This window comes from Aulonocara sp. 'chitande type north' Nkhata Bay, linkage group LG22, assembly GCF_057382095.1.
Source record: "Aulonocara sp. 'chitande type north' Nkhata Bay isolate Kocher_YH1m ecotype deep benthic linkage group LG22, A_spYH_male_GT1.1, whole genome shotgun sequence".
Classification (NCBI taxonomy): Eukaryota; Metazoa; Chordata; class Actinopteri; order Cichliformes; family Cichlidae; genus Aulonocara; species Aulonocara sp. 'chitande type north' Nkhata Bay.
The window spans coordinates 10904921-10924500 of record NC_141364.1 but is presented as its reverse complement, the minus strand read 5'-3'; the positions used below and the strand labels follow the sequence as shown (position 1 = coordinate 10924500).

At 40.4% G+C, this 19580-nt stretch overlaps 1 protein-coding gene across 1 annotated transcript in view; it reads right to left on the bottom strand.

Moving 5' to 3' along the window:
• LOC147303572 (uncharacterized) overlaps nucleotides 1–19580 on the bottom strand; it is a 34756-nt gene that overhangs the window by 7918 nt on the left and 7258 nt on the right. Inside the window, exons 3-6 of the mRNA XM_086281273.1 lie at nucleotides 15270–17114; nucleotides 11430–13284; nucleotides 6405–8261; nucleotides 1369–3219 (exon numbers count right to left, since the gene is read on the bottom strand). Coding sequence (XP_086137399.1) covers nucleotides 1369–3219; nucleotides 6405–8261; nucleotides 11430–13284; nucleotides 15270–17114 — 7408 coding nt within the window. The remainder of the gene's footprint in view (nucleotides 1–1368; nucleotides 3220–6404; nucleotides 8262–11429; nucleotides 13285–15269; nucleotides 17115–19580) is intronic.

The window sequence follows — 19580 nt, the reverse complement described above, 5'->3', positions numbered from 1 at the left end:
ATTAAAGGGGAAATGAGGAATGAGCTGTTTTGTATTATTACTATTGTTTTTGTTGTGATATATTTGCATATTTATTTTTTGTATATCTGTCTATAAACTCAGCATCAACTTAACATAAATAATATATTTATTTTTGGGCTCTATTTGTGTTTCCTGTGTTTTATTCAAACATTCGGCCTCCGTAGGCGAAGCAATTCTGATTAGCTTATTATTTATCATGCTACAGTCAGGCGCCCTGGTCCTTCACCGTGTTACACCTATTCTACATCAGTGAATTGCATGCAAAGAGAAGATGTGTCCAGGAGAGAAGCCAGCATCACTGAGTCAGATCAAAAAATGACCACAATCAAATGATCCCCCCTGTTCCTTAACCTTATGTCCTGTTTCTACATGGACTGATCTGCTGCTCAGTGTCCTTTTAAATCCTGTTTATCAGTTTTAATTCAGATGTGTCAGTCTGAGGGGGAACACAATCTAAACAAATCTAAATAAAACCAGGTTGAAGGCTTTCTATTCAAAATTAAAATAATTAATTGTCTGTAAATAATATTGTTATGAAGGCTAGATGCATTTCCAGGAGTGGGGATTTATTTTTCTTCTTATCCAAAGTCTTTAATCTTGAAAACTGCATGACACACTGGCAGGCAGAAAAGACCATTTGGTGAAAATATCAATTCTGGGGATCTGGAACACGGAGAGTAGAATATCTAAACAAATGTAACCAGCTAACCTCAAACACCGGTTATACTTTGAGTGTCTCCCGTGTTTTTCACACATACAGAAACACATTACTGTGACATCCACTTCAAATTGAACTACAGGGCGATGCTACGATACATGATATTGAGACAAACAATTCTAATCTGATATGACATTCTTAGCAAATTTACAGCAAATAGAACAAAGCACAAATTCAAAGTTTTTTTTATTTTTTTATTTTATTTTATTTTGTGGTTTGGTGCTGTTTCTGAACTCAAAATGTCCTGTTGTAATTGGACATTTTGAGCTAAGAAACAGCACCAAACTCCAACAACACTTCCCTCATGGTGCTTTATATTGTAAGGTCAAGACCCTACAATATTGCACAAAAAGTCCAACCCCCTAGAGCAAGCACTTTGGCGACAGTGGGAAGGAAAAACTCTCTTTGAAAAGAGAGAAACCTCCGGCAGACCCAGGCTCTGGGATGGGGTGGCCATCTGCCTCGGCCAGTTGGTGATGAGAGAAGGAAGTTGGGAGAAGAAGAGGGGTTCTTTTTAACCACCTGGTCTTAAAATTAAATTTAGATGCCCAATTTCAATGAATATTTTAAGCCACTTTAAGAGTTTTGCCACATAGTGGCATGCACGTGTCAGTTCAATTTTAGCGTGCACACGAGAAAGCCCTAAAGATGATGTTTTGGCTCCTCAGTTTGGCGTGTTTTTTGAAGGTTTTGATGATTGCTTCGTCAACCACTGGGTTGCTTGACTTCAATAAGAGTGCTGGAGAATCCCACCTGTCATGGAGTTCGTTGTACACCGTCAGGGCGAGTTGTTCAATGTTCTCCAAGGACATTTTGTAGTTTTTGGACAGAATTTTGTTCCAGATCTTATGGGAAAGCTTCTGTATAATAAAATCTGATGTTCCTGGACGCCATGTTGTCGTCTCATTTTCTTGGCTCATAGCGTGCATTACCAGATCTTTAGTGACGTTTTTCACCACTTCCTTGTACTCTTCTCTGTGTTTAGAGACACTGAGGACTCTTCTTGGTAATGACAACAGCTTTTCGGTGAAGGCTGGGACAGTAATATTATCAAGCTGTTCCCTCAGATTAAAAATCAAATATTTTTCCTTGCAGTTATGTGCTTTGGAAAGATTCTTGAGAATGGCCTTGTCTAGATTTTTCAGCCGTTTTGGGGACAGATCCAAATGTTTCTTCTCAACATCAGGCCAGATTTTCTCAATCAGGCGATCGCTGATGCAGTCGGGAGTGAGGCGCTCTGTGAAGAGCTTGTATTTAGAGGAGACTTTTTCTATGGCCTGAAAAACCACCGACTGGATCAGTCTGTTGACGCGCAACTTATCCTCCATTTTCAGTGTTTTCTCCAGTGTTGGTGTTTCAGCCTTTGTCTCCAGTATTTGTTTGGTCTCATCTGCACTGTGATACACCTGGAGGGTTTCTGATGAGGGCGACTCTGGGGTTGCTGTCTCTACTGTCTCAGTCTTTGCCTCCACTAATTCTTGGGTCTGCTCGTCCAGAATTTTCTGAATTTCTTTTGTGTCCTTCACCACTTTCTGCTCTTCCAGGACTTTACTTTCTTCCTCCAGCACTTTCTTCTCCTGCTCCAGATTCTCTCTGTGTTTTTTCTCATTCCACAGAGTGTCTGCCAGAGAGGCCTGGTGTTGCTGAAGCTGTGCGAGCTCAGCAGACAGACTTTCCTTCTCCTGTTTCAGGATCAGGATTTTGCTGTCACTCTGCCCAAGCTGCTCTTTCACACAGTTCATTTCAAGGTCAAAGGCGATGGTCTGTTCCTCCTTTTCTTCTCCAGCTTGGATCTTAAATTGTTCCAGCTTGGTACCCATCAGGGAAATTTGGGCCATCAGCTGTTTGATTTGCTGTCTGGCTGTCTTTGAATCCTCTTTTAAACGTTTATTTTCGGACAGAGCTTTTAGGAAGGCTTTCCTAACCCGAACAAGGTCGTCCACTATACTCTTTGGCAGCGTGCACACAACTTTGGGATTCTCGTGTGTCTGAAGCTGTGCAGGTTTGGGAGACAGACTGTCCTTCTCCTGTTTCAGGGTCAGGATTTCGCTGTCCCTCTGCTGAAGCTGCTGTTTCAGACGGTTCATGTCAAGGTCAAAGTTGTTGGTCTGACCTGAACAAGTCTGATCCCCTTTTTCTTTGGTGGCGCTGCTCATTTCCACTTTGCGTGACACTGATTCATCAGTGAGTTCTCCAGCTTGGATCTCATACTGGTCCAGCTCGGCACGCATCAGGGAAATTTGGGCCATCAGCTGTTTGATTTGCTGTCTGGCTGTCTTTGTATCCTCTTTTAAAATGTTATTTTCAGAGAGAGTGTTTTGGAAGGCTTTCCTCACCTGAATAAGGCTGTCCAGTGTACTCTTTGGCAAAGTGCACACAAATTGTGGGTTTGCTTTTTGGTTGCTCATTTTTGACATTTGAAACAACGCTACGGTGTTACAATGAAACAGATATTCAGATATGACTGAGGGCAGCAGAACAAAAGTTCATCCAGTGAATCGCTCGTGACTGTAAGAAACGTGCTTGTCCTGTGTGGGTCTCACCTGCTATTTATAGAGTTGGGTTGACTGTGATGTCACAAGCCTGATTCTCTTGCCTTTCATCTTTGAAACAGGCCCCGCCCACAACAACGTTCCCCATTGTCTGACTGAAAATAGGTAACGCCCACAAAGAACAGAGCTTCTGACGTCATGGCTCGATTAATTTGCATTTTGGTCACTTCATTGAAAAAAGAAAAAACAGTCTGATAAATTTTACTGAGGTACTGAAAACTTATTGTTCCCTTTTGAGAGCATCTTCTTTAGGTGTTTATACCTTAGCACGTTACAAGTTTCAGTTAATTTAATAACAGACATCCAGTTCACTTTATTTGTTCCCTTCTTCCCCTATGGCAGACTTACATTTCAGTTCCTTAAAAATACTATCCCTTAATGTACGAGGTATTCGTGACAGTACCAAAAGAAAGTCCATTTTCATTTTCTGTAGACGGAAAAATGCTGGTTATTGACTGATAATGACTGATATTTGCATCCTCTGTGCTGTGTGGTGCTGGAAGATGAGCAAACATCTTCCTGATTTTGTGATACAGCCCATGCACGCTTTAATCACAGCTGCCTGTGTTATTGCAGTTTACGTCCTCGGTCTAATACTTAAAGTTATTTATTATAAAGTCTTCCATCCAAATCCTGACAAAGATGAGCTGAAAAGGACCAGCGCAGAGCAGCAACCTAAAGATGAGATGGGATTTCGTATGTTTGCAGTAGCAGAAAACATGCCAGTTAACCTTCAGTTAACCAAATATCCATATAAGGTTCAAAACAGGGTCTTAAAATGTTGTTTCTTTATTTCCATGTATGTTAAGACAACAATGTTATTGAGTAATTTTATGTTATTTCTTGTGCTATTTCTTTTGTTATCTGCATGTTATCTGCATGTTATGTGCACTTGAACCTGTTAATTTTATTGGTTTGTGTAGTTACATATTGTGGTCGCGGGGGGAGCAGTGCTTAAGGCTTTACCTGCAGTTTCCCCAAAAAAACTTACCAAGAAATGCATCTTGGGACTTCCTGTTTACTTTTATTTGTGGATGTGGATCGGATTGTTGTGAAGAAGTTAAATTGTTGGTAAGGAATTGTTAAATATGCACATAACTCGTTGAAAGATATTGGTATAATTGTAGTGCAGTGGTAAAACATCAGTATTTTAACAAGATGATGTGTTTCTGAAATGGATGATGCAAAGGACCTGTATGTGTATGAGCGGCTATTTTCTGCATGCAAGGGATAAGTTGTGAGCTGTGTGCTGCAGTATTCCAAGTGAGCTGAGATTGCTGTGGAATATCAGTGTTTATAGAAAATGTATGTAACACTTCCACTTTTTTTTTTTAAAGGAGCCTTGTGTGATTTAGCTCTTTGTATTTTGTTCTGCACAGACAGAGGCCACTGCCGTATTTTTGTGTTTTGTATTTTATTTCATTTCCTTTCTTCCTCATATTGTGCCGGCACATCTTTTTTTAAAAATCGTTTATTCTGTTACTTTGCCACGTTACCTCTCATGTTGTCAGTGTTCAGTACAAGTCCACATGGTTGCTGTTTGACAAAAGTAAAGGTCAAAGGACATTTTTGGTTATTGACAATAAAAACTGCACGTTAAGAACCCCAGTATTTGTGTCCTGTGTGGCTAACCATTTTCCAGGCTACACTCATCTTAATGTGGAGATGAATTTGAATATGCACTTCCTGCTGAGCATTAAATCATTTCACTGTGTGTCAAACCATTTCAACATATCAGTCATTAAATTAAAGGGGAAATGAGGAATGAGCTGTTTTGTATTATTACTATTGTTTTTGTTGTGATATATTTGCATATTTATTTTTTGTATATCTGTCTATAAACTCAGCATCAACTTAACATAAATAATATATTTATTTTTGGGCTCTATTTGTGTTTCCTGTGTTTTATTCAAACATTCGGCCTCCGTAGGCGAAGCAATTCTGATTAGCTTATTATTTATCATGCTACAGTCAGGCGCCCTGGTCCTTCACCGTGTTACACCTATTCTACATCAGTGAATTGCATGCAAAGAGAAGATGTGTCCAGGAGAGAAGCCAGCATCACTGAGTCAGATCAAAAAATGATCACAATCAAATGATCCCCCCTGTTCCTTAACCTTATGTCCTGTTTCTACATGGACTGATCTGTTGCTCAGTGTCCTTTTAAATCCTGTTTATCAGTTTTAATTCAGATGTGTCAGTCTGAGGGGGAACACAATCTAAACAAATCTAAATAAAACCAGGTTGAAGGCTTTCTATTCAAAATTAAAATAATTAATTGTCTGTAAATAATATTGTTATGAAGGCTAGATGCATTTCCAGGAGTGGGGATTTATTTTTCTTCTTATCCAAAGTCTTTAATCTTGAAAACTGCATGACACACTGGCAGGCAGAAAAGACCATTTGGTGAAAATATCAATTCTGGGGATCTGGAACACGGAGAGTAGAATATCTAAACAAATGCAACCAGCTAACCTCAAACACCGGTTATACTTTGAGTGTCTCCCGTGTTTTTCACACATACAGAAAGACATTACTGTGACATCCACTTCAAATTGAACTACAGGGTGATGCTACGATACATGATATTGAGACAAACAATTCTAATCTGATATGACATTCTTAGCAAATTTACAGCAAATAGAACAAAGCACAAATTCAAAGTTTTTTTTTATTTTTTATTTTTATTTTATTTTATTTTGTGGTTTGGTGCTGTTTCTGAACTCAAAATGTCCTGTTGTAATTGGACATTTTGAGCTAAGAAACAGCACCAAGCCCCAACAACACTTCCCTCATGGTGCTTTATATTGTAAGGTCAAGACCCTACAATATTGCACAAAAAGTCCAACCCCCTAGAGCAAGCACTTTGGCGACAGTGGGAAGGAAAAACTCTCTTTGAAAAGAGAGAAACCTCCGGCAGACCCAGGCTCTGGGATGGGGTGGCCATCTGCCTCGGCCAGTTGGTGATGAGGGAAGGAAGTTGGGAGAAGAAGAGGGGTTCTTTTTAACCACCTGGTCTTAAAATTAAATTTAGATGCCCAATTTCAATGAATATTTTAAGCCACTTTAAGAGTTTTGCCACATAGTGGCATGCACGTGTCAGTTCAATTTTAGCGTGCACACGAGAAAGCCCTAAAGATGATGTTTTGGCTCCTCAGTTTGGCGTGTTTTTTGAAGGTTTTGACGATTGCTTCGTCAACCACTGGGTTGCTTGACTTCAATAAGAGTGCTGGAGAATCCCACCTGTCATGGAGTTCGTTGTACACCGTCAGGGCGAGTTGTTCAATGTTCTCCAAGGACATTTTGTAGTTTTTGGACAGAATTTTGTTCCAGATCTTATGGGAAAGCTTCTGTATAATAAAATCTGATGTTCCTGGACGCCATGTTGTCGTCTCATTTTCTTGGCTCATAGCGTGCATTACCAGATCTTTGGTGACGTTTTTCACCACTTCCTTGTACTCTTCTCTGTGTTTGGAGACACTGAGGACTCTTCTTGGTAATGACAACAGCTTTTCGGTGAAGGCTGGGACAGTAATATTATCAAGCTGTTCCCTCAGATTAAAGATCAAATATTTTTCCTTGCAGTTGTGTGCTTTGGAAAGATTCTTGAGAATGGCCTTGTCTAGATTTTTCAGCCGTTTTGGGGACAGATCCAAATGTTTCTTCTCAACATCAGGCCAGATTTTCTCAATCAGGCGATCGCTGATGCAGTCGGGAGTGAGGCGCTCTGTGAAGAGCTTGTATTTAGAGGAGACTTTTTCTATGGCCTGAAAAACCACCGACTGGATCAGTCTGTTGACGCGCAACTTATCCTCCATTTTCAGTGTTTTCTCCAGTGTTGGTGTTTCAGCCTTTGTCTCCAGTATTTGTTTGGTCTCATCTGCACTGTGATACACCTGGAGGGTTTCTGATGAGGGCGACTCTGGGGTTGCCGTCTCTACTGTCTCAGTCTTTGCCTCCACTAATTCTTGGGTCTGCTCGTCCAGAATTTTCTGAATTTCTTTTGTGTCCTTCACCACTTTCTGCTCTTCCAGGACTTTACTTTCTTCCTCCAGCACTTTCTTCTCCTGCTCCAGATTCTCTCTGTGTTTTTTCTCATTCCACAGAGTGTCTGCCAGAGAGGCCTGGTGTTGCTGAAGCTGTGCGAGCTCAGCAGACAGACTTTCCTTCTCCTGTTTCAGGATCAGGATTTTGCTGTCACTCTGCCCAAGCTGCTCTTTCACACAGTTCATTTCAAGGTCAAAGGCGATGGTCTGTTCCTCCTTTTCTTCTCCAGCTTGGATCTTAAATTGTTCCAGCTTGGTACCCATCAGGGAAATTTGGGCCATCAGCTGTTTGATTTGCTGTCTGGCTGTCTTTGAATCCTCTTTTAAACGTTTATTTTCGGACAGAGCTTTTAGGAAGGCTTTCCTAACCCGAACAAGGTCGTCCACTATACTCTTTGGCAGCGTGCACACAACTTTGGGATTCTCGTGTGTCTGAAGCTGTGCAGGTTCGGGAGACAGACTGTCCTTCTCCTGTTTCAGGGTCAGGATTTCGCTGTCCCTCTGCTGAAGCTGCTGTTTCAGACGGTTCATGTCAAGGTCAAAGTTGTTGGTCTGACCTGAACAAGTCTGATCCCCTTTTTCTTTGGTGGCGCTGCTCATTTCCACTTTGCGTGACACTGATTCATCAGTGAGTTCTCCAGCTTGGATCTCATACTGGTCCAGCTCGGCACGCATCAGGGAAATTTGGGCCATCAGCTGTTTGATTTGCTGTCTGGCTGTCTTTGTATCCTCTTTTAAAATGTTATTTTCAGAGAGAGTGTTTTGGAAGGCTTTCCTCACCTGAATAAGGCTGTCCAGTGTACTCTTTGGCAAAGTGCACACAAATTGTGGTTTTGCTTTTTGGTTGCTCATTTTTGACATTTGAAACAACGCTACGGTGTTACAATGAAACAGATATTCAGATATGACTGAGGGCAGCAGAACAAAAGTTCATCCAGTGAATCGCTCGTGACTGTAAGAAACGTGCTTGTCCTGTGTGGGTCTCACCTGCTATTTATAGAGTTGGGTTGACTGTGATGTCACAAGCCTGATTCTCTTGCCTTTCATCTTTGAAACAGGCCCCGCCCACAACAACGTTCCCCATTGTCTGATTGAAAATAGGTAACGCCCACAAAGAACAGAGCTTCTGACGTCATGGCTCGATTAATTTGCATTTTGGTCACTTCATTGAAAAAAGAAAAAACTGTCTGATAAATTTTACTGAGGTACTGAAAACTTATTGTTCCCTTTTGAGAGCATCTTCTTTAGGTGTTTATACCTTAGCACGTTACAAGTTTCAGTTAATTTAATAACAGACATCCAGTTCACTTTATTTGTTCCCTTCTTCCCCTATGGCAGACTTACATTTCAGTTCCTTAAAAATACTATCCCTTAATGTACGAGGTATTCGTGACAGTACCAAAAGAAAGTCCATTTTCATTTTCTGTAGACGGAAAAATGCTGGTTATTGACTGATAATGACTGATATTTGCATCCTCTGTGCTGTGTGGTGCTGGAAGATGAGCAAACATCCTCCTGATTTTGTGATACAGCCCATGCACGCTTTAATCACAGCTGCCTGTGTTATTGCAGTTTACGTCCTCGGTCTAATACTTAAAGTTATTTATTATAAAGTCTTCCATCCAAATCCTGACAAAGATGAGCTGAAAAGGACCAGCGCAGAGCAGCAACCTAAAGATGAGATGGGATTTCGTATGTTTGCAGTAGCAGAAAACATGCCAGTTAACCTTCAGTTAACCAAATATCCATATAAGGTTCAAAACAGGGTCTTAAAATGTTGTTTCTTTGTTTCCATGTATGTTAAGACAACAATGTTATTGAGTAATTTTATGTTATTTCTTGTGCTATTTCTTTTGTTATCTGCATGTTATCTGCATGTTATGTGCACTTGAACCTGTTAATTTTATTGGTTTGTGTAGTTACATATTGTGGTCGCGGGGGGAGCAGTGCTTAAGGCTTTACCTGCAGTTTCCCCAAAAAAACTTACCAAGAAATGCATCTTGGGACTTCCTGTTTACTTTTATTTGTGGATGTGGATCGGATTGTTGTGAAGAAGTTAAATTGTTGGTAAGGAATTGTTAAATATGCACATAACTCGTTGAAAGATATTGGTATAATTGTAGTGCAGTGGTAAAACATCAGTATTTTAACAAGATGATGTGTTTCTGAAATGGATGATGCAAAGGACCTGTATGTGTATGAGCGGCTATTTTCTGCATGCAAGGGATAAGTTGTGAGCTGTGTGCTGCAGTATTCCAAGTGAGCTGAGATTGCTGTGGAATATCAGTGTTTATAGAAAATGTTCCACTTTTTTTTTTTTAAAGGAGCCTTGTGTGATTTAGCTCTTTGTATTTTGTTCTGCACAGACAGAGGCCACTGCCGTATTTTTGTGTTTTGTATTTTATTTCATTTCCTTTCTTCCTCATATTGTGCCGGCACATCTTTTTTTAAAAATCGTTTATTCTGTTACTTTGCCACGTTACCTCTCATGTTGTCAGTGTTCAGTACAAGTCCACATGGCTGCTGTTTGACAAAAGTAAAGGTCAAAGGACATTTTTGTTTATTGACAATAAAAACTGCACGTTAAGAACCCCAGTATTTGTGTCCTGTGTGGCTAACCATTTTCCAGGCTACACTCATCTTAATGTGGAGATGAATTTGAATATGCACTTTCTGCTGTGCATTAAATCATTTCACTGTGTGTCAAACCATTTCAACATATCAGTCATTAAATTAAAGGGGAAATGAGGAATGAGCTGTTTTGTATTATTACTATTGTTTTTGTTGTGATATATGCATATTTATTTTTTGTATATCTGTCTATAAACTCAGCATCAACTTAACATAAATAATATATTTATTTTTGGGCTCTATTTGTGTTTCCTGTGTTTTATTCAAACATTCGGCCTCCGTAGGCGAAGCAATTCTGATTAGCTTATTATTTATCATGCTACAGTCAGGCGCCCTGGTCCTTCACCGTGTTACACCTATTCTACATCAGTGAATTGCATGCAAAGGGAAGATGTGTCCAGGAGAGAAGCCAGCATCACTGAGTCAGATCAAAAAATGATCACAATCAAATGATCCCCCCTGTTCCTTAACCTTATGTCCTGTTTCTACATGGACTGATCTGCTGCTCAGTGTCCTTTTAAATCCTGTTTATCAGTTTTAATTCAGATGTGTCAGTCTGAGGGGGAACACAATCTAAACAAATCTAAATAAAACCAGGTTGAAGGCTTTCTATTCAAAATTAAAATAATTAATTGTCTGTAAATAATATTGTTATGAAGGCTAGATGCATTTCCAGGAGTGGGGATTTATTTTTCTTCTTATCCAAAGTCTTTAATCTTGAAAACTGCATGACACACTGGCAGGCAGAAAAGACCATTTGGTGAAAATATCAATTCTGGGGATCTGGAACACGGAGAGTAGAATATCTAAACAAATGCAACCAGCTAACCTCAAACACCGGTTATACTTTGAGTATCTCCCGTGTTTTTCACACATACAGAAAGACATTACTGTGACATCCACTTCAAATTGAACTACAGGGCGATGCTACGATACATGATATTGAGACAAACAATTCTAATCTGATATGACATTCTTAGCAAATTTACAGCAAATAGAACAAAGCACAAATTCAAAGTTTTTTTTATTTTTATTTTTTATTTTATTTTGTGGTTTGGTGCTGTTTCTGAACTCAAAATGTCCTGTTGTAATTGGACATTTTGAGCTAAGAAACAGCACCAAACTCCAACAACACTTCCCTCATGGTGCTTTATATTGTAAGGTCAAGACCCTACAATATTGCACAAAAAGTCCAACCCCCTAGAGCAAGCACTTTGGCGACAGTGGGAAGGAAAAACTCTCTTTGAAAAGAGAGAAACCTCCGGCAGACCCAGGCTCTGGGATGGGGTGGCCATCTGCCTCGGCCAGTTGGTGATGAGGGAAGGAAGTTGGGAGAAGAAGAGGGGTTCTTTTTAACCACCTGGTCTTAAAATTAAATTTAGATGCCCAATTTCAATGAATATTTTAAGCCACTTTAAGAGTTTTGCCACATAGTGGCATGCACGTGTCAGTTCAATTTTAGCGTGCACACGAGAAAGCCCTAAAGATGATGTTTTGGCTCCTCAGTTTGGCGTGTTTTTTGAAGGTTTTGACGATTGCTTCGTCAACCACTGGGTTGCTTGACTTCAATAAGAGTGCTGGAGAATCCCACCTGTCATGGAGTTCGTTGTACACCGTCAGGGCGAGTTGTTCAATGTTCTCCAAGGACATTTTGTAGTTTTTGGACAGAATTTTGTTCCAGATCTTATGGGAAAGCTTCTGTATAATAAAATCTGATGTTCCTGGACGCCATGTTGTCGTCTCATTTTCTTGGCTCATAGCGTGCATTACCAGATCTTTAGTGACGTTTTTCACCACTTCCTTGTACTCTTCTCTGTGTTTAGAGACACTGAGGACTCTTCTTGGTAATGACAACAGCTTTTCGGTGAAGGCTGGGACAGTAACATTATCAAGCTGTTCCCTCAGATTAAAAATCAAATATTTTTCCTTGCAGTTATGTGCTTTGGAAAGATTCTTGAGAATGGCCTTGTCTAGATTTTTCAGCCGTTTTGGGGACAGATCCAAATGTTTCTTCTCAACATCAGGCCAGATTTTCTCAATCAGGCGATCGCTGATGCAGTCGGGAGTGAGGCGCTCTGTGAAGAGCTTGTATTTAGAGGAGACTTTTTCTATGGCCTGAGAAACCACCGACTGGATCAGTCTGTTGACGCGCAACTTATCCTCCATTTTCAGTGTTTTCTCCAGTGTTGATGTTTCAGCCTTTGTCTCCAGTATTTGGTTGGTCTCATCTGCACTGTGATACACCTGGAGGGTTTCTGATGAGGGCGACTCTGAGGTTGCCGTCTCTACTGTCTCAGTCTTTGCCTCCACTAATTCTTGGGTCTGCTCGTCCAGAATTTTCTGAATTTCTTTTGTGTCCTTCACCACTTTCTGCTCTTCCAGGACTTTACTTTCTTCCTCCAGCACTTTCTTCTCCTGCTCCAGATTCTCTCTGTGTTTTTTCTCATTCCACAGAGTGTCTGCCAGAGAGGCCTGGTGTTGCTGAAGCTGTGCGAGCTCAGCAGACAGACTTTCCTTCTCCTGTTTCAGGATCAGGATTTTGCTGTCACTCTGCCCAAGCTGCTCTTTCACACAGTTCATTTCAAGGTCAAAGGCGATGGTCTGTTCCTCCTTTTCTTCTCCAGCTTGGATCTTAAATTGTTCCAGCTTGGTACCCATCAGGGAAATTTGGGCCATCAGCTGTTTGATTTGCTGTCTGGCTGTCTTTGAATCCTCTTTTAAACGTTTATTTTCGGACAGAGCTTTTAGGAAGGCTTTCCTAACCCGAACAAGGTCGTCCACTATACTCTTTGGCAGCGTGCACACAACTTTGGGATTCTCGTGTGTCTGAAGCTGTGCAGGTTTGGGAGACAGACTGTCCTTCTCCTGTTTCAGGGTCAGGATTTCGCTGTCCCTCTGCTGAAGCTGCTGTTTCAGACGGTTCATATCAAGGTCAAAGTTGTTGGTCTGACCTGAACAAGTCTGATCCCCTTTTTCTTTGGTGGCGCTGCTCATTTCCACTTTGCGTGACACTGATTCATCAGTGAGTTCTCCAGCTTGGATCTCATACTGGTCCAGCTCGGCACGCATCAGGGAAATTTGGGCCATCAGCTGTTTGATTTGCTGTCTGGCTGTCTTTGTATCCTCTTTTAAAATGTTATTTTCAGAGAGAGTGTTTTGGAAGGCTTTCCTCACCTGAATAAGGCTGTCCAGTGTACTCTTTGGCAAAGTGCACACAAATTGTGGTTTTGCTTTTTGGTTGCTCATTTTTGACATTTGAAACAACGCTACGGTGTTACAATGAAACAGATATTCAGATATGACTGAGGGCAGCAGAACAAAAGTTCATCCAGTGAATCGCTCGTGACTGTAAGAAACGTGCTTGTCCTGTGTGGGTCTCACCTGCTATTTATAGAGTTGGGTTGACTGTGATGTCACAAGCCTGATTCTCTTGCCTTTCATCTTTGAAACAGGCCCCGCCCACAACAACGTTCCCTATTGGCTGATTGAAATGGGTAACGCCCACAAAGAACAGAGCTTCTGACGTCATGGCTCGATTAATTTGCATTTTGGTCACTTCATTGACGGCCGTATTTTTGTGTTTTTTTGTATTTTATTTCATTTCCTTTCTTCCTCATATTGTGCCGGCACATCTTTTTTTAAAAATCGTTTATTCTGTTACTTTGCCACGTTACCTCTCATGTTGTCAGTGTTCAGTACAAGTCCACATGGTTGCTGTTTGACAAAAGTAAAGGTCAAAGGACATTTTTGGTTATTGACAATAAAAACTGCACGTTAAGAACCCCAGTATTTGTGTCCTGTGTGGCTAACCATTTTCCAGGCTACACTCATCTTAATGTGGAGATGAATTTGAATATGCACTTTCTGCTGAGCATTAAATCATTTCACTGTGTGTCAAACCATTTCAACATATCAGTCATTAAATTAAAGGGGAAATGAGGAATGAGCTGTTTTGTATTATTACTATTGTTTTTGTTGTGATATATTTGCATATTTATTTTTTGTATATCTGTCTATAAACTCAGCATCAACTTAACATAAATAATATATTTATTTTTGGGCTCTATTTCTGTTTCCTGTGTTTTATTCAAACATTCGGCCTCCGTAGGCGAAGCAATTCTGATTAGCTTATTATTTATCATGCTACAGTCAGGCGCCCTGGTCCTTCACCGTGTTACACCTATTCTACATCAGTGAATTGCATGCAAAGAGAAGATGTGTCCAGGAGAGAAGCCAGCATCACTGAGTCAGATCAAAAAATGATCACAATCAAATGATCCCCCCTGTTCCTTAACCTTATGTCCTGTTTCTACATGGACTGATCTGTTGCTCAGTGTCCTTTTAAATCCTGTTTATCAGTTTTAATTCAGATGTGTCAGTCTGAGGGGGAACACAATCTAAACAAATCTAAATAAAACCAGGTTGAAGGCTTTCTATTCAAAATTAAAATAATTAATTGTCTGTAAATAATATTGTTATGAAGGCTAGATGCATTTCCAGGAGTGGGGATTTATTTTTCTTCTTATCCAAAGTCTTTAATCTTGAAAACTGCATGACACACTGGCAGGCAGAAAAGACCATTTGGTGAAAATATCAATTCTGGGGATCTAGAACACGAAGAGTAGAATATCTAAACAAATGCAACCAGCTAACCTCAAACACCGGTTATACTTTGAGTATCTCCCGTGTTTTTCACACATACAGAAAGACATTACTGTGACATCCACTTCAAATTGAACTACAGGGCGATGCTACGATACATGATATTGAGACACACAATTCTAATCTGATATGACATTCTTAGCAAATTTACAGCAAATAGAACAAAGCACAAATTCAAAGTTTTTTTTTATTTTTTATTTTTATTTTATTTTATTTTGTGGTTTGGTGCTGTTTCTGAACTCAAAATGTCCTGTTGTAATTGGACATTTTGAGCTAAGCAACAGCACCAAACTCCAACAACACTTCCCTCATGGTGCTTTATATTGTAAGGTCAAGACCCTACAATATTGCACAAAAAGTCCAACCCCCTAGAGCAAGCACTTTGGCGACAGTGGGAAGGAAAAACTCTCTTTGAAAAGAGAGAAACCTCCGGCAGACCCAGGCTCTGGGATGGGGTGGCCATCTGCCTCGGCCAGTTGGTGATGAGGGAAGGAAGTTGGGAGAAGAAGAGGGGTTCTTTTTAACCACCTGGTCTTAAAATTAAATTTAGATGCCCAATTTAAATGAATATTTTAAGCCACTTTAAGAGTTTTGCCACATAGTGGCATGCACGTGTCAGTTCAATTTTAGCGTGCACACGAGAAAGCCCTAAAGATGATGTTTTGGCTCCTCAGTTTGGCGTGTTTTTTGAAGCTTTTGACGATTGCTTCGTCAACCACTGGGTTGCTTGACTTCAATAAGAGTGCTGGAGAATCCCACCTGTCATGGAGTTCGTTGTACACCGTCAGGGCGAGTTGTTCAATGTTCTCCAAGGACATTTTGTAGTTTTTGGACAGAATTTTGTTCCAGATCTTATGGGAAAGCTTCTGTATAACAAAATCTGATGTTCCTGGACGCCATGTTGTCGTCTCATTTTCTTGGCTCATAGCGTGCATTACCAGATCTTTGGTGACGTTTTTCACCACTTCCTTGTACTCTTCTCTGTGTTTGGAGACACTGAGGACTCTTCTTGGTAATGACAACAGCTTTTCGGTGAAGGCTGGGACAGTAATATTATCAAGCTGTTCCCTCAGATTAAAGATCAAATATTTTTCCTTGCAGTTGTGTGCTTTGGAAAGATTCTTGAGAATGGCCTTGTCTAGATTTTTCAGCCGTTTTGGGGACAGATCCAAATGTTTCTTCTCAACATCAGGCCAGATTTTCTCAATCAGGCGATCGCTGATGCAGTCGGGAGTGAGGCGCTCTGTGAAGAGCTTGTATTTAGAGGAGACTTTTTCTATGGCCTGAAAAACCACCGACTGGATCAGTCTGTTGACGCGCAACTTATCCTCCATTTTCAGTGTTTTCTCCAGTGTTGGTGTTTCAGCCTTTGTCTCCAGTATTTGGTTGGTCTCATCTGCACTGTGATACACCTGGAGGGTTTCTGATGAGGGCGACTCTGGGGTTGCCGTCTCTACTGTCTCAGTCTTTGCCTCCACTAATTCTTGGGTCTGCTCGTCCAGAATTTTCTGAATTTCTTTTGTGTCCTTCACCACTTTCTGCTCTTCCAGGACTTTACTTTCTTCCTCCAGCACTTTCTTCTCCTGCTCCAGATTCTCTCTGTGTTTTTTCTCATTCCACAGAGTGTCTGCCAGAGAGGCCTGGTGTTGCTGAAGCTGTGCGAGCTCAGCAGACAGACTTTCCTTCTCCTGTTTCAGGATCAGGATTTTGCTGTCACTCTGCCCAAGCTGCTCTTTCACACAGTTCATTTCAAGGTCAAAGGCGATGGTCTGTTCCTCCTTTTCTTCTCCAGCTTGGATCTTAAATTGTTCCAGCTTGGTACCCATCAGGGAAATTTGGGCCATCAGCTGTTTGATTTGCTGTCTGGCTGTCTTTGAATCCTCTTTTAAACGTTTATTTTCGGACAGAGCTTTTAGGAAGGCTTTCCTAACCCGAACAAGGTCGTCCACTATACTCTTTGGCAGCGTGCACACAACTTTGGGATTCTCGTGTGTCTGAAGCTGTGCAGGTTTGGGAGACAGACTGTCCTTCTCCTGTTTCAGGGTCAGGATTTCGCTGTCCCTCTGCTGAAGCTGCTGTTTCAGACGGTTCATGTCAAGGTCAAAGTTGTTGGTCTGACCTGAACAAGTCTGATCCCCTTTTTCTTTGGTGGCGCTGCTCATTTCCACTTTGCGTGACACTGATTCATCAGTGAGTTCTCCAGCTTGGATCTCATACTGGTCCAGCTCGGCACGCATCAGGGAAATTTGGGCCATCAGCTGTTTGATTTGCTGTCTGGCTGTCTTTGTATCCTCTTTTAAAATGTTATTTTCAGAGAGAGTGTTTTGGAAGGCTTTCCTCACCTGAATAAGGCTGTCCAGTGTACTCTTTGGCAAAGTGCACACAAATTGTGGTTTTGCTTTTTGGTTGCTCATTTTTGACATTTGAAACAACGCTACGGTGTTACAATGAAACAGATATTCAGATATGACTGAGGGCAGCAGAACAAAGGTTCATCCAGTGAATCGCTCGTGACTGTAAGAAACGTGCTTGTCCTGTGTGGGTCTCACCTGCTATTTATAGAGTTGGGTTGACTGTGATGTCACAAGCCTGATTCTCTTGCCTTTCATCTTTGAAACAGGCCCCGCCCACAACAACGTTCCCTATTGGCTGATTGAAAATGGGGAACGCCCACAAAGAACAGGCTATCAGAGTTTCTGACGTCATGGCTCGATTAATTTGCATTTTGGTCACTTCATTGAAAAAAGAAAAAACAGTCTGATAAATTTTACTGAGGTACTGAAAACTTATTGTTCCCTTTTGAGAGCATCTTCTTTAGGTGTTTATACCTTAGCACGTTACAAGTTTCAGTTAATTTAATAACAGACATCCAGTTCACTTTATTTGTTCCCTTCTTCCCCTATGGCAGACTTACATTTCAGTTCCTTAAAAATACTATCCCTTAATGTACGAGGTATTCGTGACAGTACCAAAAGAAAGTCCATTTTCATTTTCTGTAGACGGAAAAATGCTGGTTATTGACTGATAATGACTGATATTTGCATCCTCTGTGCTGTGTGGTGCTGGAAGATGAGCAAACATCCTCCTGATTTTGTGATACAGCCCATGCACGCTTTAATCACAGCTGCCTGTGTTATTGCAGTTTACGTCCTCGGTCTAATACTTAAAGTTATTTATTATAAAGTCTTCCATCCAAATCCTGACAAAGATGAGCTGAAAAGGGCCAGCGCAGAGCAGCAACCTAAAGATGAGATGGGATTTCGTATGTTTGCAGTAGCAGAAAACATGCCAGTTAACCTTCAGTTAACCAAATATCCATATAAGGTTCAAAACAGGGTCTTAAAATGTTGTTTCTTTGTTTCCATGTATGTTAAGACAACAATGTTATTGAGTAATTTTATGTTATTTCTTGTGCTATTTCTTTTGTTATCTGCATGTTATGTGCACTTGAACCTGTTAATTTTATTGGTTTGTGTAGTTACATATTGTGGTCACGGGGGGAGCAGTGCTTAAGGCTTTACCTGCAGTTTCCCCAAAAAAACTTACCAAGAAATGCATCTTGGGACTTCCTGTTTACTTTTATTTGTGGATGTGGATCGGATTGTTGTGAAGAAGTTAAATTGTTGGTAAGGAATTGTTAAATATGCACATAACTCGTTGAAACATATTGGTATAATTGTAGTGCAGTGGTAAAACATCAGTATTTTAACAAGATGATGTGTTTCTGAAATGGATGATGCAAAGGACCTGTATGTGTATGAGCGGCTATTTTCTGCATGCAAGGGATAAGTTGTGAGCTGTGTGCTGCAGTATTCCAAGTGAGCTGAGATTGCTGTGGAATATCAGTGTTTATAGAAAATGTATGTAACACTTCCACTTTTTTTTTTTTAAAGGAGCCTTGTGTGATTTAGCTCTTTGTATTTTGTTCTGCACAGACAGAGGCCACTGCCGTATTTTTGTGTTTTGTATTTTATTTCATTTCCTTTCTTCCTCATATTGTGCCGGCACATCTTTTTTTAAAAATCGTTTATTCTGTTACTTTGCCACGTTACCTCTCATGTTGTCAGTGTTCAGTACAAGTCCACATGGCTGCTGTTTGACAAAAGTAAAGGTCAAAGGACATTTTTGTTTATTGACAATAAAAACTGCACATTAAGAACCCCAGTGTTTGTGTCCTGTGTGGCTAACCATTTTCCAGGCTACACTCATCTTAATGTGGAGATGAATTTGAATATGCACTTCCTGCTGAGCATTAAATCATTTCACTGTGTGTCAAACCATTTCAACATATCAGTCATTAAATTAAAGGGGAAATGAGGAATGAGCTGTTTTGTATTATTACTATTGTTTTTGTTGTGATATATTTGCATATTTATTTTTTGTATATCTGTCTATAAACTCAGCATCAACTTAACATAAATAATATATTTATTTTTGGGCTCTATTTGTGTTTCCTGTGTTTTATTCAAACATTCGGCCTCCGTAGGCGAAGCAATTCTGATTAGCTTATTATTTATCATGCTACAGTCAGGCGCCCTGGTCCTTCACCGTGTTACACCTATTCTACATCAGTGAATTGCATGCAAAGAGAAGATGTGTCCAGGAGAGAAGCCAGCATCACTGAGTCAGATCAAAAAATGATCACAATCAAATGATCCCCCCTGTTCCTTAACCTTATGTCCTGTTTCTACATGGACTGATCTGTTGCTCAGTGTCCTTTTAAATCCTGTTTATCAGTTTTAATTCAGATGTGTCAGTCTGAGGGGGAACACAATCTAAACAAATCTAAATAAAACCAGGTTGAAGGCTTTCTATTCAAAATTAAAATAATTAATTGTCTGTAAATAATATTGTTATGAAGGCTAGATGCATTTCCAGGAGTGGGGATTTATTTTTCTTCTTATCCAAAGTCTTTAATCTTGAAAACTGCATGACACACTGGCAGGCAGA